The sequence below is a fragment of the Ochotona curzoniae genome, unplaced genomic scaffold, assembly GCF_017591425.1.
Source record: "Ochotona curzoniae isolate NIBS_2020 unplaced genomic scaffold, NIBS_Ocur_1.0 contig_1071, whole genome shotgun sequence".
Classification (NCBI taxonomy): Eukaryota; Metazoa; Chordata; class Mammalia; order Lagomorpha; family Ochotonidae; genus Ochotona; species Ochotona curzoniae.
In genome coordinates this window covers 26,453,282-26,480,004 of record NW_024464939.1, presented here as the reverse complement: position 1 = coordinate 26,480,004, position 26,723 = coordinate 26,453,282, and the positions used below count along the sequence as shown (strand labels likewise).

Sequence of the window (26,723 nt, the reverse complement as noted above, 5' to 3'; positions counted from 1 at the left end):
CATTTTGGCAATTTGTAATCCATTTGGACAGAAGTTGCTTTTACTGATGGAATCTCTTTCAAATTAATGTGTTAGAATGTGGTAAAAGCCAAAGAGAATGGCAAAAATGTATCACGCCATTCACTTACTTTTCAACCTTGTATTCCCATCTGGTTGTTTTATGGGTGTTACTGTTAGCTGTGGTAACTGGGAATTCTTCACAGCAAGTTTTATGGTCTTTAAGAATATTGCTTCTGGGGCCTTGCAGCATGGCCTAGTAGCTAGTCCTCGCCTTGAATATGCTAGGATCTCATATGGGTGCAGGTTCTAATCCCAGCAGCCCCACTTCCCATCCAGCTCCCTGCTTGTGGCCTGGGAAAGTAGTGGAGTATGGCCGAAAGCCTTGGGACCCTGCACCCACTTGGGGGACCCAGAAGAGCTCCTGGCTCCGGGCTTCAGATCGGCACAGCACTGGCCATTGCGGTCACTTGGGGAGTGAATCATTGGATGGAAGATATTTGTCTCTGTTCTCTCTCTCTCTCTCTCTCTCTATATATATATATATGACTTTGTGATAAAAATAATAAATAAGTCTTTTGAAAAAAAGAATATTGCTTCTGAGGTCAGCACTGTATGTAGCACAGTGGGCTAAGCATTCCATTTCAGTGACCATTTAAGTCCTAGGAGCCCTAGTCCCACTTTAACGCACCTGTGAAAGCAGTGAAAGATGGTCCCAGTGCTTGGGCCCCTGCTACTCACATGGGAGACTGAGATGAGTTCTTGGCTTCAGCCTAGTCCAACCTCAGCTGTTGCAGCTCTCTGGCGAGTAATTTCACAGTAATTTTTTCTCTTTCCCATCCCTTTTTTTCATCCCCTTCCCTCTGTCCTTTCCTTCCTATAAATAAGGAGAGGCCCTTCAAATAAATAAGTCTTTAAAAAGGATCCTTGCTTAAATCAATTTATGCTACTATGGTAATTGCCTCAAAGCCACTACCTCAAGTACATTTTCAAAATAAGATGGATTTTATGAAATCAAAATGTTTGAGTCAGACAGCCAGTGTTTGGACCTATGATGCCAAAACATGCAACAGGTAACAACTTCAGACAACTGGCTTCATGACTAATAGCCACATAGCCATCACAGACTTTTCAACACTGTGTTCAGGACTGGTTAGCTGGTATCACACACAGGATTTCAGTCACTTCCATGGTCCCTGATTGTTGAGACTCTGTGCCTTAGTTGCTTCCTCCTTCTCAAATTAGAACTTTGTGATCATTTCTCCATTGAAAACACGGAGCAGAAACAGTTTCCAAATACCTACCCAATGTCTTGTGAGTTTGGCAGACTCTAGCTCTACAACCAATGTCTAGTCTTGTGTTAAAATACAACTTTTTTTTTTCATGTTTAAATATCTAAATAAACAAAAATATTATATATATTTTTGGAAAGCACATTATGAATTACCAACCCTCTATGGGTAAGTAGGGAGGGAAGGAGAGGCTCATAACTGGAAAAGAGCAGGAAGGGTATATGTCCAGATGAAAGGATGAGTGAGAATGCAAATACACGTCACAGTGCAAAGATCACTTGAAGACCTTTGCTATCACAAGCTGATTTGCTTTGTGAATTCCAAAATGTATTTCCCTTGCCAAAAGCAAGTTCAATAATCCCCTCACTTCTTTCAGTTGGTGCAAAGAATAGTTGAGAGACCTCTAGGGGCTCTCACTCATTAAGATAGCATATGATAATATTCCTAAGAGACTAACCAATATCACATACTGCACTCAGCTTTAAAGACGAATTCAAATAAAGCTTAAGGCCTGATTCTTTCAACAACTGCATAATCCAGTTCATATCTGCTCCCAAATATTACATGGTTATATCAAACAATGACAGAGGCAAAGAATTGAGCACACTTGTCCCATCAACCAACTTCCAAAAATAAGGCTGTATTTCTCACTAAGTGCTCCCAAGATGCACTGTGATAAAGAAGATTCCACAGCTCCAATCACAAACAATGTCTTGTAGGTTTTATGGACTTCAGTAGCTAGCTAAAAGCATATTCAAAAAGCAATACTGAGTATCATGCCCCCATGGGTATAACTGCCATGAGATCAATAGCTAAGCACTTATTTGCTTTTACAGTTCTCTAAAGTTGGAAACATTAAGTTCAAGAATTGACATTGTTTGATCTAACTGTAAACAGAAGAAACCAGAGAAGCAAAAAAGTTTTCTTCCATGTCTGGATAGCACTCTACAAAGACAAAGGTCATCTGCAAATGAAAGAAGCCAGTAGGAGAGCCCAGGATTCCACTGTGTCGTCAGATACTGGATCTCTGCAGGTGCTGCGCATCTACGGCTGACAGCTGCTCTGGGGCAGCTGGCAAGAACAGCACTGCCAACACTCTTCTCCAACTGACCTTCAACCACCATGCTTGCCCCCGAGGGAAACCAGTGAGGAAAGAAGCAGAAATGCAGGAAAACAATTTTCCAGGGTGCCACTGCTTTGTTTTTGCAAAAACTCAGTGCCAGTCCCATGGAACAGTCATGTGCAGAAGTGAGAAACACAGCTGTGAATATATCACATGGCCTCTCAATTCCCGGTATAGTCCACTGAAATTCCTGGTTGTTCAAAACTTAAAACACCTAATAGAGCATGACTTAAATACTGTAAGCATAACCAAATAAATATGCTGGGTTCAATTTTGGCACATTTAAGTAAATTTTCTGGTTTAAAAGCCATGAGAAAGGAAAACATATATTGTATGAAACAGGTAACTACAAAATATTTAGAAAATTAAGATTTATATATAAAGTCAATTAAGACTTAGGTTGAGTTTTGTAGATCAGCTTCAAGGTTGTTTATAGCACAATATTGCAAACAGCCTTACATTTTCCCATTTACACACAGCCTTAGGTCCAAGCTGAAGGAAGTCACAGAATTCAGGGGTTCGTCAGCTACCTGTCTTTTCCCTCACTGGAAACTTTTCAAAAGGGCTGAGGAGAAGTGGTACAGAATACATGTCTAATGATTATCTCACATCCTTTCTTTCTACTTTAAAATAAAGCATAATTAATTTCTGTGTATAAAACATGTATTAGTATCATGACCAACAAGAGCGGAGGGAAGGCTGGTAAGAAATTAATGATTCCAAACATTTTTCACACACATTTAATTATTTACTTCTCATAAATTGCTCAAACATCTTATAGAGTTAATAGCCATAACACAATAACAACTAAAACTCTTTTTAAAGATACATCTCAGACATTTTAAGTGTATTTCATTTAGGAGGGAAGCATAATTAACTTGGTACTGAAATCCAAGGGCCTCTGCTATTGTACATTACTCAAGTTCACAATAGACACTGGCAAACTTCCAGAAAGAACACTACTAAATGATGCCATTTGTGGCAGAAACTTTTCTACTAAGACATGGCTTAGCTGAAGTGCTATACTATCTGGAAAATAGAAGATTCTAGTGCCAGAAACATTAACAAAATAAAGTCTGTTTCTTGAAAAATGAGGACAAGACAAATTACGTTTTAATTGCCATTCTGGCTGTTAAAGGCCACTATACAATGTACAACATGTGCTTTTGTATACAAAAGTAGCTAGAGAATGCTTGTAGTTAATAATGGCTATCCCATGTTTGCTGACCCCTGGACATGGTAGGCACAGGGGATGTGTGTCCTGTGTACTGACTCCAGAATTTAACTTTTCAGACTCTTTTTGTTGTAGCCTATAAGAGTGACTGATAATAGCGGGGGGAAATCTGTCATAATCCTCTCAAACAGATAAATAATACACTTACTGAACACAAGAAAGCAAGTTAGATAAATACACAAAAACAAGAAGTTGTATGGATAAAGTGTTTAAACATGCAAACATTTTCAAGTCATAAACTCTTTGAGGAAACAAAGTCCAGAAAATTTCCTGAGAAGCTCAAAGTGACTTATAAACATGAAATTCCACTGCAACACAGAGTGACAAACTGAGGGCCCACCTCAAGCCCTAGTCTTTTCAAGCCAAAACAGATTGACCTGACAGTAATATGAGAAAAAAAACATCATTGGATTTCACACCTCTTATTTAGACAATACAATTGTTTTTGACATATTGACATTCATTTTAAGGAAATTTATTTAAACATGTTTGTTGCCTGTAAGGTTTTCTAATGGGAAAAATGCGTTTCTCTAATAAATTCATTTATAAATCTAAAAATCATACGCATGTATCCAAGCCAAAATTGGTAGTAAGTTAATAAAGGAAAAAATAGAAAAGACTTTAATTTAGGATCAATAATTTTAATATACAACATTTTAAGATACATATTCACATTTTCCCTTTCATATGTCAACTAAAAAAATACAAATTATTTTGTCTGAATGTCTATTTGAAAATAAAACTAAAAATAAATTTGGCTTTCACAAGCAGAAATATTCAGACATCCTATTATCTGAACATATTAACTTAATTACCCTAAGGTAAAACCAAGGGATTGCTTTAAAATTATGTGAAAAGCACCATTAATACAAATGTTTACATTGAAACTTGTGTGAGCCTATCCGACAAGTTAGTTAATCCAAAAACAATCACAAAGAAAATATCAGCTTTTGAAATACACCATTTTACAGACATGTTAAGGATCAACAGAAAAGCATTTACGTCACGAATCATGCAGGAAATCTTTGTATAATTAAGTCCAACAGTATCATTCTCATTAATGTGTTAGAAAGACAAGCATCAAAGGTTAATCACAACACAAACTGCTACTGTTAAGTTTCCAAACTTAGTTCAGTGAATACATAAGTCAAAATAGAACAACACAGAAATCAACTATTCCCCCATGAAAATCAACTTCAATGCATTTTGCGAATGATGGCAACAATAAGGAATGCCATTTTCTTCACTAAAAGTGAAGGCAGTTGAGCAAGGGACTAGCCAGGAGCCATAGTGGGCAAGGTTCATTTTGACTGTGCATTCAAAGTGTGTACTACACAGTCAAGCTGTGCTTAAGCAAAGGGATGAAATGAAAGAAGACACTGCTTAGGGTTTTTGTAATCCACGGTTTCATTCCCTGCATCATAGTTACTGGTTATGTAAATCCAAAATGACGCAAGTCTTGCCCTGAACCCCTTCGTTCTGTGACGTACCATCAACACCATCTGCAATGTCGCTTTCTTCTTCTTCTTCTTCTAGCATTTCAAAAGGAGTCATTATATCATAGAGAAACGAGAGGAAACCATAAAACCAATCTGAACTTTCCTCTGCTAAAATATTAAGGACTTCCTCAAGAGAATCAATATTTTCATTACTGCCATCTTTGGTCAGGCCTACATAAGAATAAAGGAAGAGAGAAAGAGAAAATAAGGAGAGTAGTTAGGCTGAAAAAAAAAGAGGTTGAGGAAATGTGATCTCAACAAGGATATGCATCATGTTCACAGTGGTATACAGAGAAGATTATTGAGAAAACAAAGAAATTGATGAAGATGCACAGTTTCAACTCAACTCTCAATCATATATAGTGAAGGAAAGCCACCTGTGGTCAATTATCACCATTCCTACCAGTCCCTAAGCAGGTTTGGCTTCCTTGAATTAAAAAAAATTTATAGTTGAAAATATGACAAAGTTGTGTCAAGCCAAATCAATAGTCAGGAATAGAAAAATTGACTGTCATGGAAAGAGTAAAAGCAGTGTCAGAGAAAACAGACATTTCTGACAGGCTCCAGATTTGCTCAGCTAACAGCTAATCGTTATCAAGAGTTGATTGTACAAACATTTATATATGTGTCAATAGTCACTGAAAACAAAAATGCTGGCTCTTCTCAAACTTTTTCTCTTAGGACTGCAAGTTAACTTGGGAAACTGAGTTTAACATGGTCAGCAAGATTACTGTTTATAGCATCCACAGAATGGTATAAAGGCTCTCAAATTATGTAACTCCAACTATTTTTAACAATGAAATTCAACATTACATGTATTAGCACTAAAACACTCTAGCAAATGATGCATGGTTCTGTATTTTTGAGCAATAGTAAGAAATTACTATTAATGGTAATTAATTCATCTGCCTACTGATAAAGAAATTTAAATGAGGGTTTAGTTATTTGTAGCAAGAACATTTCAAACTTCTCTCCCCTATCAACCGATGAAATGAGTTTCTCTTGTGTCCATAAAAACATCTCACATGTTTAAGTGTTGGTTCCAAAACAGGGCCATGAGATAAAAAGAAATCAGAGTGTATAAAGTCTTCATCAGTTCTTACTTTTTTGTTATTTTTCGTATGAGAAACTGGTAGGTCTCTTGGCTCCAGCTGATGTCAAAATTCTGTGGATACTGCCACTCTACCTATACACCAGGATTTCCTCATGTGGAGGAAGAATAATAAGGTGATGGGTTCTAGTTGTAATGAATGTTGATGCAGAGCTGTTCTAATTATAACCACCCCCTCAATCATTTGCATTGCTCAAGTTCTCCATGCTGCTTAACTCTCCACAATGAAGAGGCAATTTAAGAGATAATAAGAACATTAACTGTTTTTAAAGATTATAAGAATTTTCTCTTCACGAATTAACACACAAACTTGGAGATATGGGAAGCACTCCCTACAGGTATCATTTTCTGAATTTTTCAGTGATTTTTAGTAGATAACAAATGCTATGAACAGAAATCTGTATTCCCAGTCAAATTTATGGGAATAACTTTCTTCTTCCCGCCTTAGTACATGATTGCTTACTTAGTATAAATGTCTTTTCTTATTTTCTGGTATTTTGTAAATGAGTAATGACTATAAAACATAAAACTTTTCCTCCCTCCTGTGTGGCAAGTGTGCAACAAATTTGCAAATGCGTTGGAACAAAATTGATTACCATGTCATTCGTAAAGCAACTGTGCTATTCCAAACAGAAAAAGTTGTAGCCACATCTTGGGTGTGAAATTTCCTTCGTAATAGCTAAGAGTGGGTCCCACCAAAACAGCAAGTTATCAGTGCCTTTGGTTGGGCAAGTACCAGTCCCTTGCTCACACGTCTGTCCCAGTATGTGAATATTCACCAAGGGTCTGGTGATCATGTGCTGGATCCCTTCTGTGTCCCACCCATACCTGATCCGGTACCAACCAGGTGCTGGTCATGCAACAGAAAGACCACCATGCAGTCCTTCGGTGGCATTACTCTAAGATGATCTTACTCTCAGCATTCAGTCCCTGGATCATTTTCCTGTTGATTTCATTTGGGAAACAAATTGTTTTAAAGAACACATTTCCAGACCATATACCTCCAATAATCCACACTAAGATCAGAGACTTTTAGTTTTGGATTATTTGCCTACAAAATATCAAGTTATACAAACAAGAACAGGTTTAAGCATATATTCAAAATCTTTCAAAAGGGCGTTGGCAGAAATGATAAAAGCAATGTAATCTATAGACTTTGATTCACTCACACATATTTAACTGTCTTAAAATGTTCTTTATGTAAAATCAATATGTAAATATGAATGTGTTCATGTAAATGAAAATGTGTTCATTTCCCCCACCTTGGTAAGATTTACATATATGCAGATTTAAGGATCTAGAAATAAAAGTATGAAATCAACAGCAAATAGGAAAGTTCAACACATCTCAACTATTATGATAGCTACCAGGTCAAGCTCTCTGCTAATCTCTGTGCTACTTTCTTCCTCTCTTCTTTTGTATCCCTGTGCCTTAATCCAAAGCCAAACACGTAGGGTTCACACTGAACCTTTAAACTGCTCTCCAGTGAGAATGCAGCCATGAAATCTGGCTTCTTTTGGGGTATATGTTCACTGCGTTTTCTTCTCCCATAGTCTCTTCTCAAATGCACAGAGCCTGGTCAAGTCTCTGTAAGCCCCAACAATTTCACCAGTAGCAGAAAAACAGCAAAATTTTCCAGCAATCTCACACATCAGAAAAGAACACCAGTTAGAACAATCACATTAAAGTTGTATTTCATGCAGAGAATTGAACACTGTGGAAATAAGGGCAGAGGTGATAAATGAGCCTCTCAGTTCACGTTTGGTTTGTTAACGTCTTTACAAAAGCCACAAGCCAACTGTGAAATAGTACATGCGTACAAGACAGTAGTTTACATACAGCTTGGCCTTGCCTTTCTCTGTGAAAATACTAGCGAAATCAACAAAGCTGGTTTTACCTCTAGCCCACACTTCTTATAAAAGAAACAAGTCATGATTTGACTAACGTATGTCCTGTATGTTAGCTTCTTACTGGCTAGTTAAAAATGTTAATGGGAATAATCACTTGAAGTCTAAAATACACCAAAAAGCTTTTAATATAAAAGTTTGTAGTAGAAATCAGTGTGTTCTCTACAAGAAACACAAATATGGTTGACATTTCCTGTAAACTTGACAGTAGGTTTTAGGACTCTCTCCCTCTCTCTCTCTCTGTCTCACCCACCCAGGTGGACATCACTAAAACATGAATGAAGCTGGTCCACATGAAGTTATCTTTGAAACAGAAAGTTTTGGGCCAGCACTGTGCAGCAACTAAAGCCACCACCTGGGCAACAAACCACTCAGCCACCTGTTTGAGCCCCACCTGTTTCAAGTTGGATTCAGCTCCCTGCTAACACCCTGGGCGATGCAACAGAGGATGGTTCAAATGTTTAGGCACCTGCCACCCACGTGGGTGACCTAAATGAAGCATCTGGCTTCCTCCCAGTGCAGGCCATTGTGGCTACACAGGGGGTATATCAACAGATGAAAGGTCTCTCTCTGTAAGCCTGATTTTCAAAGTAAATAAATATTTTCAAAAATTTAAAAACTATAAAAGCTACACTATTCAATGCATCATCTTAATTAATGAAATAATCATTTATAAACAAGTAAATCACCAATCATCTTGATATATTTTGCTTTAAAAGATTTTATTGCTTTCACATGTCTGCGATCATAATCACTTAAGGATTTAATATTTTTGGAGAATTACTGGAAAATTCCACTAAAGTTAAGACAGAAAAAAAAATCTTTATACTAAGTTTACAGTAACTTTATAGTAAGTTTCCACCTCTAAGTAGCAAAGACTAATTCTCACTGAGTAATCATTGAAAAACACATAAACTGAGATAAAAAAAAATAAGGCATTACACTTAAGAAAGCTTAACCCTTTTTACCTAAAACGTATTGTTTTACAGGGAGGCAAATTTAATATAAAGGTTTCACTGGTGACAAATGTCACAGCTGCCAAGTTTTTTATATCCATAACTACATAAAGCAATGTGGTTAGGAAGAATTTGTGTCATTATTTGTCATTACTCTACTAAGCTTTGCATATAATACCACATCATGCCCAGTGGTCTTCTATGATTGGATATTGATTTATCATGTATTGCGCTAAGGCAAAGAAAAAAAATGCTGATTAACAAGGAGAAATACAATTCTCCCAGTCATATTGGCTAAAATTTGTTTATTAAAATTAGCATTATCTTTTCCAGTTATCCCTTTGTAAAAGTACGTACAACTGACATAGATATTGTTTTCCTTCCAGTTTTTACCATTACCGAGAACAACAAAAAATATACTTGCCTAGCAAAACTTTGGCATCATCCACATCAAAATCTCCATCTCCATCGGCATCATAGACGCCTAGTTTTCCTACAAGAGGAGAGAAATGAAGGGTACATGAAAAAAGTTCAGAATGTATTATGATTGCAGTACTGTCCGCCAGACATATGCATGACCAATCAAAGCAATACTCCATTCTTTAGTCCTGCATGAGTGACACAGAAACTGTCTACCTGAACATGAGAAGTAATTCACACAGCAAGTCACGAAACATGTGCCTAAGAAGTTCTGAGAAATATAACTGCGATATTTCCCTTATTGTTCTAACCATTTCAGAATAATTTTTTGTTATGCTACCAAAGACACAGTTTGATAAAAAAAATTTTAACATACATGTATAACACTGACACATTTCTAACAAGAAGTTTTATGTTTCTGAAGTATCACATTATCAATATCTGAAGCAAACATCACAATCGACTAAGCCTCAAATAAAGACTACATGTAAATAAATCTACATACTAAACACAATGGGAAATATATTTACATTCTGTAGTAAATTTTACATTTGTATAATACAACAGAAATACCTTGAATCAACCTTAAAAACATATAAAGTTCCCATCTGAAAATAAAGCATACACAAAACTGCAGCCTTTCTAAAATTACACAGGGAAACTTATGATTACCCTACTTAAGAACTTCCTTAGTCCTGGCCATCTACCCCTAAGAGGGGAGAAAGGCTCCAAACCGCTCTGCTGTGAAGACAGTTCAAGGCCTTGGCTCCAGAGCCTTCCCTGCTTTGTCCTATAGAGTGCTGCCACGTCTAGCATTTCAAATGAATCCTCTGCATTCAATAACCAAAAAAAAAGCATTCTAAAGTCAATAGGGTTTCTAATTCATCATTAAACAACGACCATGAAGAAGCACAGTGTACAGGAATATTATAAACGGCATTCACAAATGAATGGATTAAATTTGGTTCCCATTGCTTTAACACATAGTACATCCAAAGATTGCTTAAGGGAGAGCAGAAACGCGGAACGACTATGACCAATTTCACCTTCTTAAAACCCCAGCTATGTTTAGGTAATCAGTGCACGTTCTTTAGATGTCAGATTTAGAAAGTACATAAACAATAAAAATGATAGTATTAATGGAAAAGTTGGAACATGATTTGAGTTGCTAAGGAAATTAAAAGGACAGATCAAGGACACAGACACAGTATAGAACTGAAACAGCACTAAGTAGTTAAAAAACCCCATCCTTCCTGATCCACACAGAGGGCAAATTAGTCCTACATTTACAATCCTTGATATAAGTGATCACGAAATTAGCAAAATATGAATGAGGACTTACAGGGGGGAGGACCATCTGGCCTGTAGACCAAAAGAGGCTAGAAAAATCATTTGGAGTGACCTTGCCAAAGCAACCTGTGGTGGGATTCAAAATTCAAGGAATCGATAGCAGGCTAATTTTCAAGTTGGTAACTGCATATATGTCTGTAAATTATGTTAGAAGTGCCCACATGGCTCTAGGCATAGACAAGGTTCCCCCCTGCTGATACACGACTGACAGACAGACCAAAAATGCTTCTACAACAGCCTACCTTGAAGTACCTCTGATAAGTTATAACGGAAGTCCTTTGCTTTGGCTGCATGCACGTAAAAACACGAATATCATTACTAAAGGTACAAATACATTAAATCTCTCCTTTAACATGCATACCCTTAAAACATTTCATTACAAATAAACAGAAATGCAAATCTTTTTAGAAGTTCACCTTCACACTAAAATTGTCCCTATTTGTCTATGAGTCTATCCAGAGATACTTTCCTTAGAATGATTTTTCAAAAACTAACAAGACAGGTAACATGTGAATGCATTTTATTTTTTATTCTTGCCTCCCAACCTCTAGAGGGACAGGTATAATTTGCCAACTACAATAGAGGCAGGCCCAGGAGGTTGGAGAGAAGGGAGCGGGCCTTGTAGGCAACTTTTCTAGTGACAGGCCCCATATCTTCTACTGAATTATCAAAGTTGAAGGCCATTATTCACAACAGGCAGAAAATGAAAGCAATATAAAAGCCCACCTCCAATGAACAGGTAAGCAAAATGGAGTACATTCACACAATTGGAAGTCATTCAGCAATATGATTTTGAGCAAAAAGCAAACAAAATGGTCACATATTATATGATTCCACTGAAATAAAATGTCTAGCATAGGCATAACAACAGATTCAGAGATAAAAAAGCAGATTAATGTTTGCCAGCAAAGGCAAGGAAGTGAAGGACTAGGTGTTTTGGGGAAAAGGACAACAGAAATATTCTGGAATTAGATAAATGACAATATCCTCATGATAAATGTATTAGAGCCAAGAAATTGATTTTCAAATATTTATAATATTGAATTTCACATGTGAACTGCATCTTGATTTTATAGAAAGACTTGTGGTTACATGGGGAAAAATGAGGATTGTGATTCCAAATATTATAAACAACTGTTAATGCAACTGATTTTTTTTAAATTGGAGAGATTATGAAGAAAGAGAGAGAACAGTAAAAGGGATTAATGGTCAGAAACTCCACGGCAACCTCCTCAGAATACCATACAGGCCACACACCTACACACACACAGACTCACATCCTCCACACATTTCCATCCCAGCACAAACCCAAATATTCCAGCACTCACCATCTGCATACAGTCGTATCCCAGCACCTGTAAATACACGTCACACTCACACAACCTATCCCAACAACAACCAAGACATGCACATGCATGCAAACACAGCCCCACTGTAACAGACACTAAGGAGTTTGCTTTGAAAACCGTAAGGAAATTTTGTGGAAACTGTTATTATCATCTGCTGGGGCATTCTTAAATAATTTCAGTGGTTCATGATCAAATATTTTTTTAAATTTATAATATAACAGACTTGAACGGACATTACAAAGTACCACATGGAGTGAGAATGAATAATGCTTGTACAGTCTCTTTCTAAAAATATGTTTTATACTTAAAAGTTCAGGTACTACAAAATACTCTCCTTCTACCCTTACCCTATTGAGAAGCACTGAAAGGCTCTAGAAATGAACAGCACTGAGAAGTGACCATATCTAAGGATGTCACTTGCCCTGATACAAATTCACCAGAGAAACCACATCACAGTTCTTACCTAGCACTTCCTCGTAATCAACAAGCTCAAACCAAACAACAGCTACTGACGTCCAGACGCCAAGCAAGGCGATGACCATAAACCATGTGAAAAACGAGCTTCCAGAAAGTCCTCCTTTCCTCCCATTCCTGTGTCCTCCATGCTTTGGATCTGTAACATAAATGTAAGAGGTCATTATAGAAAGGGAAAATACTTTTCTGCACAAGTTTCAGATCCTTTTAAAAAGTTTTCACTTAGATTCTTAAAATACATTGCACAAAATAAGGATTTCAATAACAGAAAAAGATCTGCTTTCACTCAACACCTATGTCTTAAAACCCTTCATTTCAAATAATGGAAAAAATAAGCCACTAAAATGTTAACTAATGAATATTTAAAAGTATGGGCTTATAGAAGATGCCTATTCTCCATTTTATGTTTCTTGTCAAAACTATGCGAGTAAAATCTTCAAGTTCAAAACATTTCAACTCAACATAATCATATGTTCCTTTATCAACCCTCATTTCTATAGACTCTTAAATTCTCCATGAAATGTCCTGCACCCCAGCCTACCCTTTCTACTCTTTCCCCTTTAAAAAAAAAAAATAGAAGAAACAAAAAGAAAAAGACAAGACAAGAAAAGAAAAAGCTTATCTCCAAAACCACTCCATCTTCTTGTTAAGTGGGAAGAAAGAAGAAAACCATAGGGAGTAGAGGGGACAAAAGGCAGCTGGAAAGCAAATCAATGCATTCTCACCGCTGTGCAAGGTCCACAGATGTCTCAGGAAAGGCTCATTTAGAAGTGGCCTCAATGCAGAAAATGTCTTTGTAAACAGCTGTCCACCAAGTATCATCTGTCACATCTGAGCTGCCTTCACACCCCCTCTATTCTTCTGGGAACATTCTCCTTACAGCCAAATATATAGCTATGGAGGTTGGGACAGGCTCTGTAGCATACAGAGTATGCTAAGCCTCCTCCTACAGTACCAGCATCCCACATGGATGCTGGTTTGGGTCCCTGCTATTCCCCTTTAAAGGCAGCTCCTTGCTTATACAAAGAAAGCAGCGAAAGATGGCTCAAGTGCTAGTACCCTGCACCTATGTGGGAGACACGAAAGAAGCTCCTGGATCCTGGTTTTAGATAGGCTCAGCTGCAGCTGTTGAGACCATTAAGGAAGTGAACCAGTGAATGGAAGATCTCTCTGTTTCTCATTCACTCTGTAACTGCATCTCAACTAAAAGTAAAATAAATCTTTATTCTAAAAAAAAAGAGAAAAAAAAAAGCCAATGGAGGTCAACTGTGAGTGGTAAACATTTTGTCAACACTATCCCTAAGATGGAAGATCAATAATTTTCTCTTAAAAATGAAATGTGGCAAGTCAATCACTAAAAAGGATATTTTGTATCCAAAAAATGGCATCTAAGAAAAGTTGTAGCAAACTAGATGGAAAATTAAGGCACATCTGTGCCCCATAGCAAGCCGAATCTCCATACAACACATTCCTGTGCTTAGCTGCACATGCTTCTTCAGAGGCCATTTCTCCATGTCTGTCAAACTGTTCCTCCCACTGCAGAACACTGGTTATTCCTGGCTCCCCTGGTGCCCAAAGGCAAAACATGCCCAGATGTTTCCACGTGTCCCTGAGGAGGGCAGCACCTGGCTAATAACTCCTGTGGGCATAGACAGAAATAGCTAACCATTTTACGGAGGGAAGACTCAGGGATTCAGCCAACTCCCTAGACAAGCTTGGAAGAAGGAAAACATGTTCTGACTTCTGTGGTCCTGAGTTCCTTCAGGCATGCTGTGTGTGCCAGCTGACATGGTTGCCCTCATCTTGCACCTGACTTCTGACTTCTAGTCCATTTCTAGTTGCAGAATGGAACTGCTCCTTTTTTCAGTAGTTCACATTCAGAATATACTACCAATGAATACCTCTGAAATAGTAAAATTCTCTTGTAAAAAATAACTACATTTTAAAAAACAATCACTAGATTAATCTTTCAAAGGGGGGCATAAAAATTCAACCAATATAAGCATGTCTGAGTGAGTGAGTGAGTGTGTGTGTGTGTGTGTTTGTGTACACAACACATTTATACACCTGTATCTGTGGATAGAAAAATAATTAAAATAAACACATATTCTTAAAGACAAACTCATAACATTTGGATACACAGCACAGAAAGCCAAGTGGTGGAGGGCTCGCATGGGACAGAGGCTTCGAAGCCTATTGTTGTATCACTACACTACTAGCAAATTTTGAGAATGAAACAAATGTATAACCCATCTTAGATTTCCATCCAAAATCATTTTTATTAAATAGATTTGTCACCTTCAAGTCATTATTACCTACCTGGAATACCAAATTGTTAGTGCTATCTTATTCATCTCTTTATAATGTCAAATTTAAAAAAGACATTACTATTATTACTCTGAATATTTAACCTTTTTACTATTACCAATTTCATAAAGGAACAAAAAACCTACTAAATTATGGAGTCTTTCTTAAGACATCATGTTTACCAAAAGTAGAAATATATGCTACTCTATGAAAATACTATATCTAGTCTCAAAGGACAAATCCATTTTTAACCAAACTGAGGGAAGCACAGTAAGACAAACACTTTAAGAAGGCTCAAAACTCCCTAAGCAAACCTGAAACTACCCCTTTGTTCCAATCGTATTCCAGAAAAAATATTTATTAGTTGCCCCAAATTTCTATGATCGGAATCAATCCACGAACCATTCCATCCGTTCCGTCCAGCTCTATGTCCAACCTGCAATTGTGTAACTCAAAAGAAGCTTTATTGTGGGGGAGTGGTGTCAAAACATGTTAAGAATGTGATTCAGTTTTCCTTGTTGTCCCATGAAAGTACCAGACTTCCAAGTCAGAAAATGTTCCTGCGTATGAACAAACAGGATGGTGGAATGATAGTCCCAAGAGTCCAAAATAAAGAATCCCCAAATATAGAGAACAGGCTAAAGACAATACATCATTTATTTACTTGGTTAAAAAAAGAAAAAATAGGAAAATGTATACAGTAACACAAAGAGCCGACAACTACTGAATCACAAATCAACTGTTTCTAAATTTTACCTGGCACTATACTGCATTTTGTGTTGATTCAGAGTGGTTTTGTTTAGTTTTAAGAAACCCTAAAACATGTCAAGCAACTCATCAAACATTATTTTTCCATGCCTGCATGGGTCCCTTTGGAAATCAAGGCCTGCTGGTTCAAAGCAGACCAGAATTAACAGGTGATTTCACCTCATTATGTGGATTATCTAATCCAGGGAGGAAGGAAACACATCCTAAAACAACTAAAAATCAGATATACACTCATACTCATCAGAGGTAAATGAAGCACTTTCTCAGTCTAGCCAACTGCCCCAATCTAGCTTGTTCACTACACAAAGTGGAGGTGCTCCCATTCTCCATTCCTGGGGTAGAATCTTTTCTGATCCTTAGAATATTAAGGTGGGAACAATTTCATACATTCATTGCTCTTTTCTTACAAAACTATCAATAGAACAGGTAAACACAGGCCGCTTTTGGCAAACTTATTTTACAAAGGAATGTGAAAACATGCACCAAAAAAGTAAATGAAACACATTATTAAGGAACAGCTAAATGTTAATTATTCAGCTTTAAAATTGTAATTTTTCTGTCTTTTCCTAGCAATTTATTATCTGCTTCACACACAAAAAATTAGGTCAATTTCCATATATGGTCTTTGCTCGAATCAATTATATCTGATTAAACTTACTTGCTAGTATTTTAAATGAACTTAAATTTATACTTTTTTATTGTCATTAACTTACAAGACTAAGGAAGACTCCTAGTACTTTTTTGAAGTTTCTAAAAATACAATCTGTTAGTAAAACAAACTAAAAAGTAGCTTTAAGACACCAAAACATATCAGATTATAATTAGTCCATGAGAATTCCAATTACTGTGAAAAGTCATTATTTCTGAGAATTAAAAAAAAAAAAGGCACAATCAAAGTGGTTAGCCAAAAATGTAAGGCAGCAGAGAAGCTAAGGTTAAAAGCTGTCAGCTGGATCCAAAACCACTTTTAACCCAAACAACAAAAATGGATACCTTTATCATCAGCCATTTTTTATTTCTTCAATCCATGAATAATATATACTAAAGAAAAAAAATCAAAATGCTCCCAGCAGATAGGGTGCTTCCCCACCAGAGCTTCAGAATGACCCACCCCCACACAACGGGGCCTCTAGAACTGAAATTGGACCTGACTGCAAACACTGCTCACCAGTTATTTTTAGAGGCTTCCTCCTTGTGGCCAAAGACTGCTAACCACTCAGGCTGCAACGCTTGCCTGACACTGCACCCTCTCTCCCACTTGAAGCATTCCTTTCCTAGTTGGTCCTGTCTCCCAACTCCAACCCTTAAAAAGATGAAGCACACCAGATGAAATAAGATGGAACAAATTATGTTACCAGTTTCATTATTCTCAAAGTTTAGTGAACTGAACTTACGCACCAAGGCATTAAAAATTAAAAGGAATGTTGATATATATAACATGTGCCCCAAACCCAGACACAGCTTGAGCTAATCCTTTACCGAATTAGACATCTCTAAGACAAGACAGTACATTATTTGAATGAAGCAGAAGCAAAAAAGAAATCAAATTAGTAAAGGCCCTAAAATTCTGATTCCCAGGCACTACTATGCCAGGAGTACTTCCTCCATCGGCAAAAAACAAAACACAAAACTGCTTCACTAGAGAAGGAAGGAGAGAGGCCTGGGAGTGAAGAGAGAGGTATGGGAAGGGACAGAGGGGAGACTTGAGGAAAGGGAGCAAGAAGGCAGCCATTTAGGGAGGCTAGAGATTCTACATCACGCGTAGGTATTTTTCAACTTCTTCTTAACCCCATCTCCCAAAGCGGTTCTTCTGGGAAATAAAATCAGTCCAATTTTAAAACCATTTTTCACTAACCTAAGATTAGCAGTTGACAAAATTCATTAAAGCTTTGATTAGGATCTTAAATTAACCTAGCACACATAGTATCTAGAGCAAGGCAGCAAGTTTTCAAAGTTGTTTGTAAGTCTTTCATTTTCTCACTCAAATCTAGGGTGCTATGGGGAAATTAAACATCTTTAAGTGCCCTGACAAGGAATCAGCCATCCATGGTAGCAATATTTCATGGCCCAACTAAGGGCAGAGTGAACCGTGGGGCAGGGTCAAGTCAACAAAACTGAGGAGTGTCCCTGGGGTCCCTTGACCATGTGGTTTTGTCCCCATTACTTTCCTCCAGGATTTGTCCCACAAAAGGTAGTGCTTGCACATGGTTCAATGAGAGTGAATCCCTGGTCGACAGCTCAAGATGATCTAACTCCCATGACCGTACAAACTCATTAGAAAAATATTCTGGAAGCTGTCTTTCCTTGTTTCTGGGGGCAGAGCGAGAGTGACAAGCGAACCTCCTGGGACAAGCAGAAACTAAGCCACCACATCTTATGGTGGACAACCTGGGAGGGGTTCAGACTCTCAGAGCTGGCTTCTCTTCACAGGTTCTCCATTCCTTTCATTTTGGGGCAAGTCCTCAAATGTCTGGGCCTGATTCTGATATAAAAAAAAAAGTCTCTTGCCATGCAAGTGTTGGTAAAATTTACCCATGCAACAATTTTTTTTTTATTGAATTACACAGAATTAGAGCAAAAATCTTGTTGCTTCCAATTCACACTTATTTGCAAATTCCCAGCTGTCCCTCCCCACAATCTGCTCTGCCACCAGGCTCTTCTCTTTACTGACCTGCCCAATACAGCAACCTTCTAAAGGGCAGATCTGAGGCCAATATGTGCACTGACACAAGAGCCACATCTATCGAAGCTGAATATACTTCAACCCCAAAGCTTCTTTAACAGAGCTGCCAATAGTTCTCCAGGACAAGTCTTTATCACAAGAATTTGTATCCCTAGTTAACTCTCCCTTTTTCACAATCAGTGAGTAGTTATTTTGATAAAATGTTTTCAAAATGGCAATGGCATGCTTGCAATTTTAGACTGGGTGACCAGGAGAACCTCTCCTAAATATCATTCAGTTTGTTCACAGTTTTGTGGAAAAAAAAATTTTTTTTTAATCTGAAGTCTAAATAATCATCTACAACAACTCATTTTCACAGTAAAGAATGCTAACAAGGTATGTCTCAAAAATCCTAAGAGGAGCAATTAAGTAATATTAACTACCCCTTTTAAGTGTTTCTGGGACAGCGACTCCCAGGTCCAATCAAAAATGAAACAAGTGCTCTTCTGAAGCTATTAATATCAACCTGACACCACCTGAGAGCAGGAGAACCAGAACCCAGGTTCAGAGTCAAGGGCTTTACCTCGCTCCAGAAACCTGCCAAGTGAAAACTCATCAGTTCTCTCCTGGGTCAATGCTGAATGCTTCTTTCCCCCCATCTCCGCCACCTGCCACTTACACAGCAGGGGTCCTAAAATAGTACACTGGACACCCACCAAAGGGCTAGATAAAACAGACTTTGGCCCTGCCCTAGAGTTTCTGGTCTTGTATTTCTGGAATAGGACCCAAGAAGGTGCATCTCTAAGCCCGAGGTGATCCATGTCCTCAGTCTAGCTCCCACACAGTGAATACAATAACACACTAGCTGTCTTTCTCCAGGGACAGAGGAGGAGGGGGAACGCAGCTCTTTCACACAGTTCCACACCATATTTTCCACATCTTTTTAGAAAAGAATATGATAACAAAAACAACACAAATTATTCTTGACACGAGACTGGCCTTTGGCCTACTGGGTTAGTGGCTGGTCAGGATACATAGAGCTCACACTCTCATGCCTAGATGCAATGCCAGGACCTGGTGTCTTATTCCAGCTTCTTGTTAATACAGATGCCAAAAAGCAACAGTGGTGGCTCAAAGAATGGGGTCCCTGCCTGATTTCTTGGTTCTTAGCTACATCCCTTGTCCAATACCAGCTTATGCAGGCATTTGGAAAGTGAACCAGTAGATCAAAGTTCTTTCATCCTCTTGCATTCACACACATAAACAAAAATCTCCATTTCCCTGGAGTCTGTGGCATGCAATTCTACTCCTTCCACTGGGTCTCATCACTACAAGCTGTCAGCTCCAGTGGCACCCCAGCGCATCCCACATCCAGTGAAATCTGCAGCTCAATTCCAGGGAGGGCCAATGATTTCCATGTCAATTCCTAGGTCTAACCTGACAAGTTCTTTCCCTCCAGTCTTCATACCCAGGAACTTATCCCCTTCCTTTCTACCCAGCACTCTCCTTACCATACATCTAGCGTTAAATCCAGACTCTTCCCCCTTCCTAACCACAACCCAATTCTGGCTGGAATGTAAACTCTTCTGGCACACCAGAACCCAGCAAAGGAAGCTCTATTTGGTTCCATTTACAAGGACGGAAGGGCAACATGATATACTAAACATCAGATCCCTTAAAACAAATCATAAAACTGTATCCAGATAGGATACACAAGCAAATGAAACCATACTACCTCTCAGTAAATCACCTGAATTCTCACAGTAAGAAAGCTCAGAAAATGTTAAGTTCTATGGCTATATATCATATAGCATGAAAACACTTTGATCACAAACTTCCATTTCCAGCTTATTTGGTTGATCATTTCTTCTGGGACTCTACAGTTTCGCTGCCTTCATACTTTCCCCCATCCCCTCATCACCTCCTCTCTTCACATCTTTCTGTGTGCATCTTAGAGTCAAAGTTCACCACGTAAGTTAAACTCTTGTCTCGGCACACTCCTTGAAGAGCATTTTTGTCCCAGAGACTCCCTCCTCTCTCCAGGGCACACGGAATGGAATAAGGAACAGAACACTGCACAGCCAACCTCAGCATGGCCTCAGTACTGCCAGTGAATCCCACCACCTTTCTCTAGAACATTTTCCTCTCCTCTGCAATGACTATTTTCAACCTACCCACACTAAAAGTTTTCTTATGCTCAAAATCATTATTGTTATTTCACAAAGGAAACAGGAAACTGTTAATGACCTAATCACACACATTCGAACTTCCCTACCTGCCACTCCTGACTTCCTCTTCAGACTCCCACTCCCCCAGCTTCAGTATCTCCGCACCTCCCGCAACCCTGTGGCCAGCCCTGGCTCTGTCTTTCTTAGTGTCACCACAGAAGAAGTTCTCAACACAGTTAATAACCACTCTGGTTTCCTAACCTCCCATTCACGACCTGTAGCCTGCTATCTGGCCTCTGCAGCTGACTGTCGCTGGAACAGCACACCAGTGATGTCTCTGTCATTCAACCCTCAGGACATTTTCAGTGCTCACGTCACAGGACCTCACAACAGATTCTCCCTCCTTTGTGAACATTCTCTCCCCTTTGCCTTCACTACTCCAGGATCCCCTGGTGTTTCTGTCCTCTCTCTTGACCACTCAGGTTCTGTTTTCTTTGCTGTCTCATTCTCCTTGCATTCGCACTGAAGCGTGGGAGCTTTACAAACCTTTGACCTATACTGCCTCCCTGGCCGATTGCAACTGACACTTGCACAACCTAAACTCTGCTCTCCTTTCAGTTCCAAAACCCCAGATCAGACCAGTCTCAACATTACATCTGCATGACTAATGGAAACCTCAAACTCAGGACATCCACAACAAACTGTCAGCCCTCCCCCTCGCCTCTTCAGGTTTGCATCTCAGGAGTAATTTCGTGAAGCCAGGCACTGAATCAAAACATGTGGGATTTACCCTTTCCTCTCTTCCCAAACTCTCATCTCAACAGGAGTTTCTCCATATGGATGACACAAATGGCTAGTCACAACTACGCTCAGTTCTGGGTTCTCCTGAGAACTGACCACCCTAGTCTACATTTTTATTTTCATGATTTTTAAAAGATGTGTTTTTATTGGAAAGTCAGATTTACAGAGAAAAGGAAAGACAGAAAGATCTTCCATCCACTGGTTCACTTGCCAAGTGGCCACAACAGCCAAAGCTCAACTGATCCAAAGTCAGGAGTCAAGAGCTTCCTCTGGGTCTCCTATGTGAGTGCAGGGTCCCAAAGCATGGGCTGTCCTCTAGTGCTTTCCCAGGCCACAAGCAGGGAGCTGGAAGAGAAGTGGAGCAGCCGGAATACAAACTGGCGCCCATGTGGGATCCTGGTGTGTACAAGGCGGAAGACTAGCCACTGGGCTACAGCACTGGGCCCTCATGATATTTTTAAAAAGTGTTTTTGTCTCGGGATGAAAAAGAGCAAAACCTGTCTCAAGTTTCCCCAGTTCGTGTCTCTCACCTGTGACACTCCAATCCAAGTTAGCTTCATCTACGCTACTCTGGCAACTTAGCGGAACCCTTTGGCTCCACAAAGTAATTTTTCAACTCAAGTTCTTCTTATCACAAGTTCTTTATCACTTTATCACTGTTAGAACGAAATCACCCATGGCTTCACAATACTCTGAGTAAAATATAAAATCTTCAGTGTGGCCTGTAAGACTTTGGGTCGTGGCCTGTAAGACTTTGGGTCATGGCCGAAGCTGCCCACTTCAGCCTTAGTGTGTTGATATTTCCCCCAGGTTGTCTAGACTCCAGCTGCAAATAAACACCATGCTCCTTCCGGTGTCAGGCTCTCTGCCCAGCATGCTCCCCCTTTCAGGATGTCAACACCACCACACCACCACATGCTCCTTGGCCAGCCAGCTCCTGCTCACACCACCTCCTCAAGGAAGCCATCCCACCACCCCAGCAAGCCCTCACTGCAGCACGCACTGCTCTCCCACAGCACTCTTGCGCTGGAATTTACACAGTTATTAATCACTTTCACCTCTGGAATGTAAGACACATGAAGCCTAGGTCTGAATCGGCCTCACTCATTACTGTACATTTTCCTGCACCCAATAGGAACTCAAAAACCCCTTCAAAACAAATGATCCCTTCTTAAATGTGTAACTAAACCTTATCCTGCTTACACTTCAGAAATAAGGGAGGAAAGCTAAGTCAATTTGGATTTTTTTCTTCAACTCCATGAATTTATGAATTTTCTTTCTTTAAGAGGTAGAGAGACAAAAAAACAGAAAGAGGTACCATCTGCTGGCTCACTCCTTAAATACACACACAGGCAGAAGGAAGCTGAGATCTTGGCATTCAAACAAGGTCTCCAGGTTGGCAAAGTCTCAACTACCTGGGAGGTGGGACCCCACGTACTTTGGCAACCACCTGCCTCCTCCCAAAGGGCACATCAGCAGGAAGTTGGTCTTATGAACAGAGTCAGAATGTTAACCCAGGTACTCCCAATATGGAATGTGGGCATGCTAAGCAGCATCCCAACCTACATGTCAAACACCTAGCTTAACATCAACTTAAGGACTTAAAATTAATCCGTAAGAGGAAAAGACCAACAATAGTTAAGCCAGAGAAACATCAAAAATGAAGGCCATGAATTCCCAAGCTCTGGACACCAATTGGTCAACTATCAACTTCCCACAGCTCCGATAAATTCTTTCCTGATCCATCCAGGGTGACTGACAAATGGGTTGATCATAAGTAAAGTCAGGCAGGAAGGACTCTACAACTTCCTTCCTCTGTTGCACCAGCCAGAGATCTACCACTATTGTCTTGACTGGTCCTGAGTGGACAAGGAATAATAGCTGCAAAAATGACAAGGGCCCCCACTAGGTCTTAACATATTGGTAAACAAAAGTAACAGTACCAGCAATACTCAACTACATCAGCTTCTGGGTAGTTTCTGAAACTCTTGTTATTCTTTGGAACCACCCAGCTGGTGAAACTGCTGCTCTAGCATAGCCTAGGTTTATTCTATGCTGATCAGCTGCAAAAGAGAAGGCTGGGCTCAGAACATGAGTGCACCAACCCCACCTCAGGAATCTGCATGGTACTGACCCTACTAAAAATGTTAACAATGTCTCATAAGTGGCAGCTGATGTCACAGGTCAGTTATCCAAGCCAGGTCCCATGAATCAGTTCTTTGATTAGTTTGCCAGACAAAACATTCAATAGAGACGACTTCATCTAACAGGAAAACCAGTGCCCCGGGCAAGTCATTGTCCATATATGTGGATAATAACATGATGTTCAAAATTCAATAGTTTCCTACTGGCCTAAGAGAAAAAAGAAATAAAGAAAGATGACTTACGATGTCTAGTTAGAATCTCTGAGATGGCAAAAGTTGTTATAATGAACAAAAGTTCTTTCTTCAAAACTAAAAATAACTAGAAAAACCCTGGCACTACTCTTTTAACTCAAATTCACAGCAATAATAGAAGGCCACAAAGTCAGCCTGACCACCACTGGCTTATATATCTGTGTCCTGGGTGATTTTTTTTTTAAGATTTATTTATTTTTATTACAAAGTAAGATATACAGAGAGGAGGAGAGACAGAGAGGAAGATCTTCTGTCTGATGATTTACTCCCCAAGTGGGCTGCAACAGCCGGTGCTACGCCAATCCGAAGCCAGGATCCAGGAACCTCTTCCGTGTCTCCCATGCGGGAACAGGGTCCCAAAGCTTTGGGCTGTCCTCAACTGCTTTCCCAGGCCACAAGCAGGGAGCTGGAAGGGAAGCGGGGCTGCCAGAATTAGAACCGGTGCCCATATGGGATCCTGGCACGTTCAAGGCGAGGACTTTAGCTGCTAGGCCACGACGCTGGGCCAATGGGTGATGCTTCTAATCTCACTGGCCATGGAGGCCATTTGGAGAATGAACCAGGAGACAGAAGATCTCTCTGTCTCTCTCCTTGTTTGTCAATAAAATAATGCTTTTAGGGGCCAGCACGATGGCTCAACAGGCTAATCCTCTGTACGCAAGTATCAGCATCCCATATGGACACCAGTTCATGTCCTGGCTGCTCCACTTCCCATCCAGCTCCCTGTCTATGCTCTGGGAAAGTCTGTGGGATGGCCGAAAGCCTTGGGACTCTGCACCCATGTGAGAGACCCAGAAGAGGCTCCTGGCTTCAGATCCATTCAGTTCCAGCCATTGCAGCCATCTGGGAAATGAACCAGGGGATAGAAGAGCTATCTCTTTGCTTTCCTTCTCTCTGTAAATCTGCCTTTTGAATAAAAATAAATAAACCTTTAATACTCTTATACATGTCTGAAAGATGACTTCTTGGACAATTATCATCACAATCCAAATGGCATTTTATGAAATATTTAAGACACCACTTGGTATCCTCATATCTTATCCCAGAATGAAGAGAATCAAATTCTGGCTCCATCTGCCTATCCACTGTCTGAGTTTCAAAGAAATAGGTGGAGCTCTGTCCTGGGTTCTGTGAGTCATTCTAGTGAACTACTGAATCCAGATGTGGTTGTAGGAACCTTTAAATTTATGGTCAGTTGCTCTAAAATCATAGTGGCTAAAACTGCGCCTTGTATCTGAACTGAGAACACTTAAAGGAACTATTTCTGCACACTGTACTGTAAGCCTAGCACCTGACGGAAATCATGGCCAATTAAACGGCATCAAACTGTGTCTTTTCCCCAGAGTTACACAGACTGCAACCTGGCTACACACATGGCCTCACTATAAAGCACACATCTTGGTTAAGGGCTAAAAAACTGCACTTCCACACTGAGTTGGAGTTCCCAACTAGCTTAGCAAGTATAACCACTCCCTTAAGAATTGCAAACACCCTTGTTTAAAGGGAAATGAGCAGGACTACAAAAGAATTTCTACCAAAATCAAGGGTGTCTGGAAGGCACCTTGCTTCTCATTGCACAGTGGATGTCTATTCAAGCGAGGGGCCTAGTGGCCTAACAGGTCTGGCTAAGACAAGTAGGGAGGGCGGCTGTACAACAAAGGAACCAGCTTGAACTCCCAGCAAAGTGTCAGCTTCCCTTGAATGGAAATGGGCAGTAAGGAAATATTTGGTTTGTACCAACCTGCTAATACCTCACCCAGAGCACTGACAGGCAAAGGATCCTCAGGAGGGAGAGCGTGCGGGTTCTCCTCCAGCATGAAAGCCTGGGGAAGGAGCTGAATACCATGGAGAAGGTCTTCAGGCTCCTCCCAAAGCATTCACAGCCTGTACTTGGGCACCTGTCTCTTACAGATAACTGTGCCAGCTAACTGACAGGGAGAAGACTCTGACATCACAGATCCTGCAGTGGGAGACGGTCTCTCCTGTCTCAATGCTCCTAAGAAGCCGAAGCATAGAAGAGGCAAAGAGAATACAGCCCCGGTGGTACAGTACAACTGACTATTTCATCACTGCAGGCCCCTCCTGCACTGCCACAAAAAGACATAAATTTTGCACTGAAAATGAGATCAGCTCTAAAACAGAGTTTAAAAAACAAGCATGACTGGGCTATTAAGCAATCTACCCCAAGAGATGGCCAAGAGCATCTGCTACGCAGAGGAACGGGAAAAGCAATCCGGCCCAAACACACACATAATGGTGAAGGAACATGATGCTACTTTGTTAGAGAATAAAATGTACTATAAAATGTACTCTTCAAGGCAAGCTCAGTCACAAGAAACCGCCAGTATTTGACCATATTCTACCCCTAAAAATAACTATTAGATTGGACTGAAATGAATGTATGAAATGAATGAAATGAGACTATTTTCTTAACAGTTACTTTGAAAATTTCCAAACACATAACCAGGATAAAAGAACCAGGATAGAACAGGTATCCGTGGGCTTATCATTTAGACTCTGCTATTAATATCTGACACTGCATATGGTATATCTATGTATCCTTCTAAATACTTCCTTTAATGCAATTTATCTGCGTAACATTTTTAAAAAGAGGAGAGAGGATCTTCCATCCACTGACTTACTCTTCAAACACCTGTATTGACCACGACTGAGTTAGGCTGAAGTCAGAAGGTGGAAAACTCATCCAGGTCTCCTTCATGAGTGACAGGGACTAAGCCCTTAGGCCATCTTCCACTCCTTTCCCAGGCTATTTAGCAGGTAAATGGATCAGAAGTGGAGCATCCAGGTCTCCAGCAGGGACTCTGATATGAAATATTCGCACTGTAGATAACAGCTTCACCCCGATGCTACAACAAAGGTTCCAGTAAATTACTGTCAAGAGTACAGGT

General features: G+C 39.7%; 1 protein-coding gene across 2 annotated transcripts in view; it reads right to left on the bottom strand.

Moving 5' to 3' along the window:
• Window positions 1-1,060: 1,060 nt before the first annotated feature.
• The window catches only part of LOC121166000 (aspartyl/asparaginyl beta-hydroxylase-like), a 50,377-nt gene continuing 24,714 nt past the window's right edge, over window positions 1,061-26,723 (bottom strand). For both annotated transcript variants that reach the window (XM_040995028.1, XM_040995034.1), the window contains 4 exons: window positions 12,702-12,851; window positions 11,132-11,176; window positions 9,544-9,612; window positions 1,061-5,316 (listed from right to left, as the gene is read on the bottom strand). In XM_040995028.1, the coding sequence (XP_040850962.1) occupies window positions 5,072-5,316; window positions 9,544-9,612; window positions 11,132-11,176; window positions 12,702-12,851 (509 nt within the window). In that variant the 3' untranslated portion in view covers window positions 1,061-5,071. The remainder of the gene's footprint in view (window positions 5,317-9,543; window positions 9,613-11,131; window positions 11,177-12,701; window positions 12,852-26,723) is intronic.